The 12,783-nt window shown below is 34.3% G+C and overlaps 3 protein-coding genes across 4 annotated transcripts; all 3 read right to left on the bottom strand.

Moving 5' to 3' along the window:
• Positions 1-3,546: 3,546 nt before the first annotated feature.
• Positions 3,547-6,302, bottom strand: LOAG_08365 (the record flags this gene model as incomplete). 2 transcript variants are annotated; one of them, XM_020447678.1, is made up of 5 exons in its annotated part: positions 3,547-3,860; positions 4,310-4,488; positions 4,893-5,026; positions 5,594-5,768; positions 6,103-6,302. In XM_020447678.1, 5 exons carry the CDS (start codon positions 6,300-6,302, stop codon positions 3,547-3,549), a joined length of 1,002 nt encoding a protein of 333 aa, XP_020302119.1. The 2 variants fall into 2 exon arrangements, with proteins under 2 accessions (XP_020302119.1, XP_020305620.1); XM_020447679.1 differs by lacking the exons at positions 5,594-5,768; positions 6,103-6,302 and adding an exon at positions 5,164-5,300.
• Positions 6,303-6,950: 648 nt separating this feature from the next.
• On the bottom strand, positions 6,951-11,321 carry LOAG_08364 (hypothetical protein). Its single transcript, XM_020447677.1, has 8 exons — positions 11,016-11,321; positions 10,055-10,175; positions 9,763-9,821; positions 9,240-9,332; positions 9,051-9,144; positions 8,601-8,832; positions 7,873-8,128; positions 6,951-7,628 (listed from the first exon to the last, which is right to left on the bottom strand). Exons 1-8 carry the CDS (start codon positions 11,112-11,114, stop codon positions 7,542-7,544), a joined length of 1,041 nt encoding a protein of 346 aa, XP_020302118.1. The 5' UTR covers positions 11,115-11,321; the 3' UTR covers positions 6,951-7,541.
• Positions 11,322-11,992: 671 nt separating this feature from the next.
• LOAG_08363 (hypothetical protein) lies at positions 11,993-12,721 on the bottom strand (the record flags this gene model as incomplete). The annotated part of the gene is made up of 2 exons (XM_003143895.1): positions 11,993-12,133; positions 12,596-12,721. 2 exons carry the CDS (start codon positions 12,719-12,721, stop codon positions 11,993-11,995), a joined length of 267 nt encoding a protein of 88 aa, XP_003143943.1.
• Between the last annotated feature and the right edge of the window lie 62 nt (positions 12,722-12,783).

The following is a 12,783-nucleotide window of genomic DNA, read 5'->3' as shown; positions in this document are numbered from 1 at the left end:
CAATGACAGCAGTTTGTCGAAATTTATTGCCTTAATAATCATCATCAATCTCAGAAAATTTGTCTCTGCTACACTTTCGACACTTGTTTCTACGAAATGGACTGATGATTTATACAGGAAGAATGGAATATTTCGCTGACTATGTACTAGACAGGAGTAATATCTGAGAAACTGATATCATGATAGGAATTTGAGATGGATAATTGAATAAGAGGCAGTTTGGAAAATCAGAAATTACTTTTACTTTACTTTACTTTACTTTACTTTACTTAGCTTAACTTTACTTTACTTTACTTTACTTTACTTTACTACTACTACTACTACTACTACTACTACTACTCTATTTGAAAATTTGATTAAGAATTAAGCTGAAACTAAGAAAAACAGTTTGCGAAGAGATTGATTTAAAAAAAAATGAGAAGGATAAGTTGGAAATGTATTTTGCTGAATTGCTCTAATGTTAATCACAGCACTTCTTCAATTCTACTCCACATTTTCATAACAGCTGAAACTAAAAAAGAAATAAAGTATCTGTTTCTTCCGCCATCCTCAATTCTTCCTTTTTCCCTATATTTTTGGATGAAATTTTTCATTTGTAAAGAGAGTAGAACTCAGTAAGCTGACAAATTGTTGCAAACTTACGTCTGTAATTTTTATTTGCGGCATTGGAGTGGAAGAGCGAACAAATAAAGAGATTAGTTTAAAACGACCAGTAAGTTTCAATTATTGACAAGACTTCAATTTAATAACTAAAACGATATCAAAAGTAAAAAGGTATCAAATATCTTCTCACTTTTGAAATCGTTTTAGTTATCAAGTTGAAGTTCTGTCAAATCATTTTAGTTATTAAGTATTTTTCGCCATGTTGATCCAATTTCCAACACTATACTAGATATCAATTTATAACAACAAATATTTAAAGGACCAATATTGATTGTTCAATATTTTAATATACCTTCTAGAAAGAATTGCCGAAGTTTGAAAAGGTAATGAAGTATTATCATTGAGAAAAGAATGATAAATGTATGAACAAAGCAAACTAGCTTTGTTTTACTTTTTAGCCAGGTGATTAGAAGAAATATATTTCGAATGTTTCATTCAATTTCAATGCCCGCCGTAACAACATATCATTGACATATTTTCCAGATCTGGAAAGCAATGGTTAAAAATTTCATCTATTACTTTTTAAACTAAAAAAAAGAAGGCAAACAATGTATGATAAAGAAGTTATACAGTATAATCATTGAAGAACTGTTACAAATTTCGTCCATTTATAGCAGAGGATATGTGTTTTCACACAACTATTAAAAGTAGAATAGGAAAGAAAAGAAAAGGAAGCAGAAAATTGAAAATGGAAGCAAAATGCTTTCAGTAGAGTGCTTTACTTTAAAATGAATAAATTTACAAATGCTGTATGCACTACGAATTACACCTGGAAATGTCGTTATCCTACCTGTCGACCTTGGCATATAATTCTATCTAGATTGTCAACAATTCTCATTACTCATTTCCAATTATTTGTTCCAAATTTTTATCCAAAATACATAAAAACTGATGCAAACATTGGTTCTATCCCATTTACTCATAAGCCCTCATCATTCTCATTGTGCCTAAGCCTGATCCGCCGATAGAATTTTCAGCTCCTTTACTTAACAGTGAGCATTCTTCACTGATAATTAAATCTAATGCTTAAGTTAAGAAGGTTCGAAACTCTACCCGAAACATATGGTAAGCCATGTATGTTTGTTACTGCAAGAATATAATCTGATAATTAGTTGTCATAACAGCTTTGGTGATAAGATAATTAGTGCCAACAACCAGCAACCGCTAGGCAGCGAAAATAAAAATGCAACATTATCATGAAGTGGAAATACAGAACGTATAAGTTTATGATAAGGTGAAGAAAATTCCAGCAACGATTCACGCCATATTCTTTTTGATTTTTGCACTTACTATGTTCAAAAACTTCAAACACTTTCAACACAAGAATTACTTTACTGAGAAAAGGGAGGGAAATGCGCCCTAAATGTTAGAGGAGGAAATGTTGTTTTTCGAGCCCAGTCATCATAATGAGGCCTCAGGTGAGTGGAACAAAACTGAGACAAAACAAATAAATTCTTGACTAAAAAATTTGGAAAAAATAAGGCAGCAAAAGATGACGTATACAACATACTTCTATTGTAATCGCGGAAGGACGATCCACGCCTAGTTCTCTAGATTTTATAGATTAGCGAAGCTATTTAGCTAAATTTTCTGATCTACTTGATGAATCATATCTTTGAGAATATTGAATATAAAGTACGCGGTGGAATAGGTCGATCAGTAAATATTTGATAAATGAGAAACAAATAAAGAACAGGAAATAGGTCTGCTCGAAAATCCTGCTCATTTTGAATGAAGAATAGAAATTAATGTAGATTGTGAATGCGAACAGAGATGGATCAGGAAGCAAAAGGAAGTAATTTTCATACCTCGGAATCTCACTTCCTATCTCCTCATTTAACCTTTCCTTTTTTTATCAGTCAAAATCAACGTATTTCTATGTATTAGTTTACTATACCAATAGCAAAGATGCATTCCTGATACATTACACTAATTTTTAAGGTATATTTCAGGCTTTTGATCAATGAATCAATGCTATTTGGATTCGATAAAGCATCAAGACATTCTTCAAATCCCAATTAACGCAGAATGATGGAATAATTCTCTCTTCGATATTTCTAAATCTTCCAATGCATTTAACGAAAAAAACTGGATTAATTTTACATACGACTATGAACGTTATCAATTCAGCATGAAAGGGCCGTTATATAAGGAGAATTTGATGATTAAATCAGCTCTTCCAGAAATTATTTTAATTTCTTCCTAATGATTATTTTATTGAACTGAAATGGAATGATTGGTCGGTCAGAAAATGATTACATCAATTCAGAGAATGCCTCAAAAAGCTTCTTGATTGATATTAAGCCGCATTAGGATCTGAGGCTAGCAGTTATTAACAAATGAACAAATTTAATACTTCCAATAAAATGCAAATATGACAAAAATAAGACTGATAGAAATGGAGCATTAAACAAGCACAAAGAAATCATACAGGTCTCGTTTTTCTAATATTTGATTTTGTTAAGCATTAATGAATGTAATTATGTTTGTGGACTGGAAGGTTAGATTTTATTTAACAATGAAAAAGTAAAATAACTCCGGAAAGAATGTATGTACAGTGATGCTTTAGTTCAAGTTATCAATTCTTGAAAATCACGTCCTTGCTTCCAGAGTTCTTGACACTTCTAAGAAATACATATAATTACTACTAGAACATTATAGAAATCACTCCTTCCATCTAATTTATAAATGGAAAATTTGTGACTCATTATCTAATTTAGTAAACATCCAAGTTTGCTTTCACTTAATTAAATATTTTTATCAAAATGATCCAGTTTGCACAAGCATCCAGATTTCTTTGCTAGAAAAGACTACCATATGGTCACTATATCGCATAAAATGCCGGGCGCTCGACTTTATTTTATGAGATTTACTTCACTACTCCTAATTATCACTGTCCATAAAGTTGGAGAGATGATTTCCCAATGAACAAATACAGCTCATATAGTGTGAAGTTAAACTGTCTCTCAAAGAAGAAGAATAAACTTTGACAATTGTCTGTGGAAAGGGTGATGGAAATGGCAGAATCCATGCGGGAAGCACGGCAGTTTCATCTTCGGTGTCACAATGACTGACCATAGCGTAACTGGTACAAGCAATTTGTGAATATAACAAAGTGATGCACTGTATCCCAAAATTAATGACAGAAAAAGCGACGAGAAAGATGCTCAGTCTGCGTTTAAGCTCATTAAAACAACCTGAAAAACTTAAACACTGAAAGGGAACAAAAAGTAACAAAGTTGCATAGGTTATGAAAGAAAACTAGAGGAGATGTAATAGTGACAGAACAAATGAATAAAGAACTTCCCGTAAAGTTGCGAAGAGTGGTTAAGAATAGTTAGGAAAAGATTTATGTTGCCTGATAAGTGCTTCAAAGTTCACACTTTTGGAGAGAGAGGAACAGTAAAACATTTCAATAATCAGCAAAATTTTTCATAAATTATATTCAAGTTGCTCATTTCTTGAAAATAAATTAACGATGTTCGCTAAATTAACAACTATCTATAACAATTTATCGTTTTCCGAGCTAACATAACAGATGATACAATTAAGCTGCACTCGCTGAGGATTTCAGTGCTGAAAACATGAGCATGATCAAACGAATAAGAGCTCGGAATGTCAATATCTTGTAACATTTAGACCTTACCTGTAAGATAAAACCATTCATTAGCTCTGTGTTTCCCAACCTCCTCATTTTTTGTATAATTTTGTAGCAATATTAGTGGGGAGCACTTCAGCTGACTGCTTATACAACATGAATGCGGCAGATAACAGCCATTCCTTGTGCAGTGAGACCACTGCTTTTTCCTATCAGATATCAGTTGGCTGAAATTTACTTCAAATTTTAAAATTCGTTATCCCAAGAAAACTTGGAAAACAAGGATTGGACTCTGCATATAACTTGAGAAGTTCTGAGAGAAATATAGAGTAATGCTTGTATGGAAGCATATCGATGGGCACATGTTTATCTGGGATGTTCAAATATAGACTGGTTGAATATTATTTGGTTATCACTAGAAATCCATAAAGTTTTTAATGTTAAAGGTGAAAAAAAAAAGTGCGATGTAGATGTTCTTAAAAGAAACTTTGAAATAAATCGCTGAAGACAAAGAATGATCAAGAACTGGACGTTAATAATGGAATCCATAAATTGGAAAATCATTTGAAAGTGGCAAAATACGACTGCATCATTACTAACATGCAGCCCGGAAGAAATAAAGCTAACTGACGTTTCTAACAAGCTATTGCTGGCCGTTAGAGGCAACCAGTCTTCGTAACCAAACACGCCACAACATTCGAAAGATCCTTGCAACCAATTCATTTCCTGACGATCCGTTTGCTTTGTACTGAAGCCAACCATGCGCTAGAATTGAGCATTTCTATTGATATATGGAACTCTTCAAAAGTTTTTGAAGTCAATCTCTGACTCCAAGCTTGTTTTCGAAACAAATGTGAAACTGATGATCCTTTACAACATGAGATCATGCTGAAAAGTTTCACCTCAGTTATTCCAATTTTTAAGAAAATATCGGACTTCCAGTAGTGAATGACAGTGACGACAGCGATGAGTAAGGAAAAGATGAGTGAGACCATTAGAATTGATATCAACAGCTGAAATATAATACTTTTAATTAACAGGTAAACTGATGCAAGGGACGAACATTATCATTGCGACAGTATCAATTAACACTCCTGCAAATAATGTCGATCTCTATCTATTTAAGTGATATTTTGGAAGTTATTTAGATTCTGTTTCATTAAGCAGCTTCATAAAACTTCACAAAGAGCACAATTAGAACGTAAAGAAGATAAACCTCATGAGATTTTGGATTGGACTCGGAAAGTGCAAATTACGAGAGTGTGTGCAAGCCTAGGCATCTCCTTCGCTGTAGGAGGTGAAAAAGCATTCAGCAGAGTACAAAAGACTAACCTTGAGATACTGTGGGCTCCATCTCGAGTAAGCTTGTCGTTGTTCGGCAAAAGCGAATATCGAATAGACGTGAACTGCGAACATGAACAACTGCAGCAAGACAGTCACGAAAGGTGTCAGGCCTACCAAATAACTAACTACTTTATGATGGGTAACGAATTGTGTTATGCCCTGCCTATAACTTCAGTGTTAAAACTTCAAAGTTCATCGATATAGAAATAAGTGCAAAATACGTTACATATGAAACAAAATACTTTTCTTCCGAATATGTCTCCATATCACACTTATCACGTCACATATTAGAAATCACATGCTAATTCTAGTTAACAGTCTAGTTAATTCTAGTTAACAGTCAGGTCAAACGCTTTTTGATCACATTTGGTTATGATTATTGCATGCCAGCAAAAATCATTCATCAGAAAAGCCACACTTCTTTCTAGAACCAAAAAAAAGGTAAAACACATGCGTTTTGCTTTACCTTTTGCTATACCCTTTTGTTACACCTATACCTTTCTATACCTTTTGCTATACCTATGACACACCAGAAAAGAAACACATGACAAAGTACGAACGCCAATATCGGTAGCATCAAGAAGTGGTTGGCTTCACTGATGAAAATGAGGAATGCAGAAAGAGCGTGCAAGAAACACGCTGCCAAGGCGTACTTCCTGCGTCTTGCGTGGTCCATACGCATCAGTGGATATACCATTTCTACATGTTATTTGCACTATTATGATGTGTTGTAGATTATAAGTAAGGCGAGGTTTCCCTTAAATTTGCATATTATTATTACAAAAATGTATGTATTGCCCATGTTATAAAGTGGTTCCGACCCATTTATTTTCCGAATACAAGGATCGGCCAAAAACTTCTGTCCAAACACATTTGTCAAACTATGGAAATTTTGGGAATATAACGTCATATCAGGATGAGTACCAAGTTATGCTTGCGGCTGTTCGCTTGTACGGCCATCACACTTTAAATTTAATTAATAGGAACTTCGAGTCGTACGTATCTTCACGAGCTTAGTCATGCGACAAACTGATAATGTCAATTATTAGTAGATAATTTTCAGATTTAATGTTTTGATTTATATACCTTAATCAAGCAGTTCAAACGTCTGTGTTTATCCTCAGTGTGAATGAAATGAGTACTCTTAAAAGAACGACCGCAAACGAATCTCCCCACCGGTACAATGGCTAGCTTGGCTTGTTTCTATTGGAATATCCTAACTAGGATAAATGGAAGTGCAGTAGCATAAACAAGCAAACAGAGAAGTTTGCAAGTAGCAAATATACAAATTTGCAAATATGCTGCGATGCGCTTCATCACTACTTACCAAAATAACTTGATACGACGGCACAAAAGACGGTTTACCACTGTTAATTACCACCAGGCATGAGATTAATTATCACCAAACATTACATTCGTAGTCTGTCACATTTGAGACACAAAAACTGTACGATGAAAGATGCTACATGGAATCGGTGGGAAACAACTATAAATATTTTACAGTACTTACTCAAAATCCTTGTGTTTACCTCTTCACAATTCAAGGATCTTAACAGAATCTGTTGGACATGAAGTGTCGATGAACTCTTATGATAAAAAATTCGAAAGATCAAAAATCCACAAATTATACAAATGTAATGGGAAAAGTTACAAATACTTACAAATCACAAAGATACAATACAATTTTTAAGTTGATTCTCAACGGTCCGTTTATGTAAATTGAAAAAATGATCCCAAATAAGAAGCCTAAGGTAAAGGCAATTAAAATTTAGAGTACAATTGCATTTTTCTTATGGAGTGGATCTCCCTTTTTTTTAATTCGTAATCTGACTTTTGAATGCATTGCAGATACAAATACTGCATACTAAGAAACCAAACCGCGTTACTGTATATCACAAATAAACCACAGCGATTTTATAAACCAATCAAACTTTTTTCACAGAAAAAGTAACATGTCAACAAACTGTTGAGGCGTAACACGCACTGAAGGTGTATCTTTCGATATACATGGATGCCCATGATCCTGAAAGTAGTGTTTACATTTTCTTACAACAGGGCTCACATTTCAGTGTTCTGATTATCTGAGTATAATTAATACAAAACATTTTTCCCTATTCTCATATGTCTTACGCCCCCCTCCCCCCAAAAAAAACAGTCAGTTCACTCCCGCGTCCGAAATCCTCAGTTAAGGAAATCTAATTCTGATGTTGCGAACAAACATAGGGAAACTTCTTTCAAAAATCGATGCTAGAAATAGTAAAACTTACCTTCCAAAATATCGCTTTACAGTGACAACAAAGATGAATTAAATCAGCATAAAATTCCCGCAGTCCACAATATTTTTTAAGTTCGAAGAAGGTATGACGCCAGGAAATCGGATCTCTTTTAATTTTTGCAGTTTGCTCCTGCGTAAAGTGGAAGTTGCACAGAGATGCCCAAAGCTGTTCTTCTTTCTTGACAATGGCATCCAAAACTTCATGTGCTTTAGCAACTTCAAGCAGTGAAACATGGTCAGGAAGTTTTCTGTACAAAAACATAAGCTTAAATAATATGAATTAAAAATAGCTTGGAACAGTGCAACCAGAAAGTTCAGAGAAATACTGAAACTATAGACCTATCCATTTTTCTATCTATTGTGTATGAACCTAACTGACTGTTTTCTTGGCCAAGTATGAGAAAACTATCACTATGAGGAAGATTCCTTGAAGAATCCTTCTAGGAAGCGGAATGGCTGTTACTTGTGAATAATTACGATTTAAAAAAAAATCTATGCTCTGGTAAAGAAAAGGACGGCTGAACTGCAACAACATAACTTGTTATACGAGTGAGACGACTGAACTGCAATAGCATAACTTATTATACGGGTGACTCGATCATTTCGAGTGCAAAAAATTGATCGAAGAAGCAATTTTTGACAACTACTCCACCTCTTTATCGTTTCATAACATTAATGATATTATTTCTTTAAACAAGTCAAATTAAAATAAGAACATACCTCAAGATGATTGACAGAATTTCTCGTGGTAAATCCATAAACGTTACTGATTCTTCGTCACTATCTGCTAATGTACGAGGTCGTCGTTCGGAAATAAGTTCCAACAAATCACCAATCACATTCAGTTGCTTCGAAACTAATTGAGGTGAACCGTACAAGTGACCTTCAAGACCGGCACCAAAATCACAAACAAGAGATCGTGCTATGGATATATGAAGGTCCTTTTCAACGCCTGAATATTCAAATAAACTTTACAATCTTAATACTCCAGCGGAATATTTTTATTTTTGTTTTTGATATATCCCTTCAACTAGATCTTTGAAACGATATTTTCTTAAATGTTGTAAAGCTTTTTTCCTTTTTGAATTGCAGCAAGCTTAACAGGAAAATGTACATATGATTGCTTCAGACGATTTATGTACTTTTTCTTTGAATAAAAATGAAACTAACATATAAGTACAATCGCCTTAATAATGGAAAGAAGAGCTTTCCGAGCAGTAGCACTAAGATTTTGCAACTTCTCCTGAACGAGGATTTGCACAACCTGCCAATAAATTACATGAGAAATGTATGCCTCCAATATTTCAGCGACCAGAAAAATAATTTTTCCTGTTCTACTTCCTAATGCTGAAAGCTTACTTTACAGATATAATTGAATCTCCGGACATCGCTCACGGCTCGTGCCAAGTCCAATCGGTGAAATGCCTCACTCATACTCGTACACCCAACAAACTAAACAAAGTGAATTGAAAAACCTCAATAAGTAAACTTACAAGCTTAAGATTAAGGATACTCCAACGTAAAATGTATTGAATTCCAAATTATTTTTCACCTGCTTTATGATTCAATCACGAAATCTCATTTATATTTGCATACTCTGTAGTTTTTTTACTCTATAGTTAAACAGTTAAAACCATTCAAAAAATTTAAGAAGCATCGTTTTCTCAAGAGTATACACGTGTAAAATATTTCAAAATAAAGAATTTATACCTAGAAAACATAAACATTAAAAATATAAACCGGCCTTAGAAAGTTGACATATTTTTTGAATAACTCGTATATGAAATGCAGTTAATGACTTGATTGCGAGAGAAATCTGTCATTTTAAAATATTACATTCATGAGTTATACTGAAAAATTTGAAAAATTCAGTGGTGCTAACTTCTTTGGATTTTCCAGTTTTGACGAAACAATGCGGGATCCAATCATCACCTTCTGAAACTGAAATTTTTTCTCAATTAATATAAAAATTTAATCCAGTCATCAAGTTGTTTTTGATTCTTTGGAAAAAAAGGGGAAAACCAATAGCAATTAAAATTAACAAACATGAGAGTTTTCATCTTGATCGTTCTCAGATTAAAGTGCATTTAACATATGTCTTAACTTGGCTTATCCGGCAACCGTCCAATTCAAATCAGCTTAGTGCAAAAAAGTAAAACATAAACAGAAGCTACCGGAATCATCAGTATCCGATCGTAGACAGTTTTCATCGTTACTTGATAGCGACATCGAAGAAACATTTTTCACCAATGAACTGCAAACTGGCGACCGAGTTGCATCGACTGCTTCTTCCACCTGTTATAATTTAAAAGTTTAGGAGTTATTAAATTTTTTCTTGCTAAGCAGACAGTAAAAACAACCTTCTACACTTTTGTGAAAGCCACTTTCTGTGAAGTTCTGCTACCGTAGCGTATTTTGGGAGACATGATTATACGGGATTTTTCCCTTCCTATATATATATATATATATTTGATGAACGATGAAAGTGAAGAAAGACTTCTAGTTATTTAAGACTTCTTCCTCGCAGAGAATTAGAGTGAAAATAAAGCTTATAGGACGAAGATTCAACTATTTTTGAAGAGATGCGCCCTCGACATTTGTTGAAGTTATATCTACTGATCGGACAAAAAAGAAAGATCCTGTACCTACGAGACACTTCATAAGCTTTTTCAGCATTCAGTTGGGGTACAACTTCAAGTTCCTCGCTGAAGTTTGTTAAAGTGGGATGATTTATTAGCATCTTCTGGTATACACTTAGTGCATATATATCACTGAGGCTGACATGTTTACCAGTTTAAAAAATCATGCAACAAATGCTGTGTAATGTAAAAAAATCAGTCATTTTAGGAGTATGATGACTTATTCGGCTTAGAATAAATCATCCATCCGGAAATGGCTTTAAATTACATTTATGAAGTATGACAATAAGGATTTGCATAATTACAGACACAATTCTCCATAAAGTTTACTACCGTAACATTTTAAACAATCTTTAATTATTACTCTTCTAGTTACAGAACAACCTTAAATCTTTGCATTTTTCAAAAGCATGAACAAAAGCATGGAACGATAGTTCTACCCGCTTCTCTGTCTAGAAATTTGAAAGACAACTGCAGCAGATCCATCAACAATTACCTGAATTGGTCGTAGTTTCATCTGTTCCCATCCATCGGTATTGGAGCACCACACCCAAGTTTCACCAGGTGCTCGCCAATCCTTTCCGATAAACGGCATTTTCCGTATTTTACAAAATGAAGATGATGAGAAAAGTTGGGAAGAAGGGTATCCCCTACTAAGACTTCTTCCTCCAAAACGAGTTGACCCACTCTTCCGATAGTAAACTGTATTGGTCGTTTGAGCACGAAATAAACGACCGGAATGGCTTACGATCCTACAGAACTAACCCACCTTTCCTCTCCTATCTCTCTTTTCTTCTCCAACAAGGCGAGCCCACCTGAAGCAGAATTAATCGATTGAAAAGATCTCGAACTTCATATCACTGACACTTCACGTTAAACCTTCATCGATAACGTCGTGGATAGCACGGACAAGCCGGCATGTCTTTGTGGCTCACTCTTAACGTTTGAACGCATCGCCTGATTGGCAGAAATGAATGGCAAATAAATAAAAAAAAGAAACAGAGGAAAGTACAAATCTTTCTCAAACAGCTGCACATCTCAACAAAATAATATAGAGAATATGGCAAGCAAAGCTTCCAAATGAACTTACACCTAGAAAGAAAATGTACCAAAAAATCTTGCAATTAACCCTTACACTTCCTTCGAAACCTGCTAGAAATCTCGGTAACATAAGATGGCATAAATACAAGAACAAATTCATTGTAAGACATTTCCACTCATTCACTGTTTGTGTTAAATTGTGAAGAATTCCATTTGTATGAAGAACCGCTTAAATCTACATGTAATTTTGATGTCAAATGCCTGCTTACGGTGGATAGAGATACCTCATTTAAAGCCTATACGGCAAATCAAGTATTGCTTCAAGTTCGATACCGTTAATCTATCCTCCTATTTTTACCTCTCTGGTATTATAATGGAATGAAAAGCTCAGTGTGTGAGAACTTTCAGTAAAAGAAGTAAAACTACGACACTTCAAGTATGCCTTTGACAGAACCACACATCCAGCGTTGTTAATTCCGCATGCTGTGACAGACTGATGACGTTGTTTCCGGCTTTATTGGGCAACGATAATTGCTTGACTGGATGAAGGCCGCATATAACATACGATCCTTTCTACACATAAGGAAAGAAGCGTTAAAAAAAAAGTATTTTGATGTACCCTTACATCCTTACACCCTGATGTCCTCTACTAGTCTGTTTGTAATGACAAGCCCTACTGTCGAATTGTAGAGGGGCTTTACGATTGTGTCCTGAAATGACGACAAACAGTGAGAATCTTTCCAAATCTTTTGACCTCCTTTCCTTCATTTCACTTTATTTCATTCTCTTTTTCTCTTCCTCTTATATAATTTGCTTTCTAACTGTACCCCTTCTCTCCCTAAAACTTTCATTCTCTGATAGCTTTATCCCTTATCCCCTATTCAGCATATAATGACTAAATTTCTGAAAAAAAATATCATTAAAGGTAGCTCTTACTAGAAGAAATTATCCTAAATTATATATAACAATGTCAAAAAAAAGCAAAGAAATTAAGACAAGTTAAAACCTAAATAGATAAAAGAAGATAAGACTAACTCCAAGATAAAAGTCATATAATTCGTTAGCATTTATTCTATTCCTGAAGTTGTAAATGTTTGCGTCATTACAATCTTCACGCGACGTATCACTTGGAATTTCAGCGGCTGCAACCGAACTAGTCATTGCTTCGATAAAACGTTCAGCAACCGCTTTTTCTGTGGATTCCAAAGTTTTCCATATTTCTT

The sequence above is a fragment of the Loa loa genome (assembly GCF_000183805.2).
Source record: "Loa loa unplaced genomic scaffold supercont3.172, whole genome shotgun sequence".
NCBI classification, from domain to species: domain Eukaryota; kingdom Metazoa; phylum Nematoda; class Chromadorea; order Rhabditida; family Onchocercidae; genus Loa; species Loa loa.
This window is presented reverse-complemented; position numbering and strand designations above follow the sequence as displayed.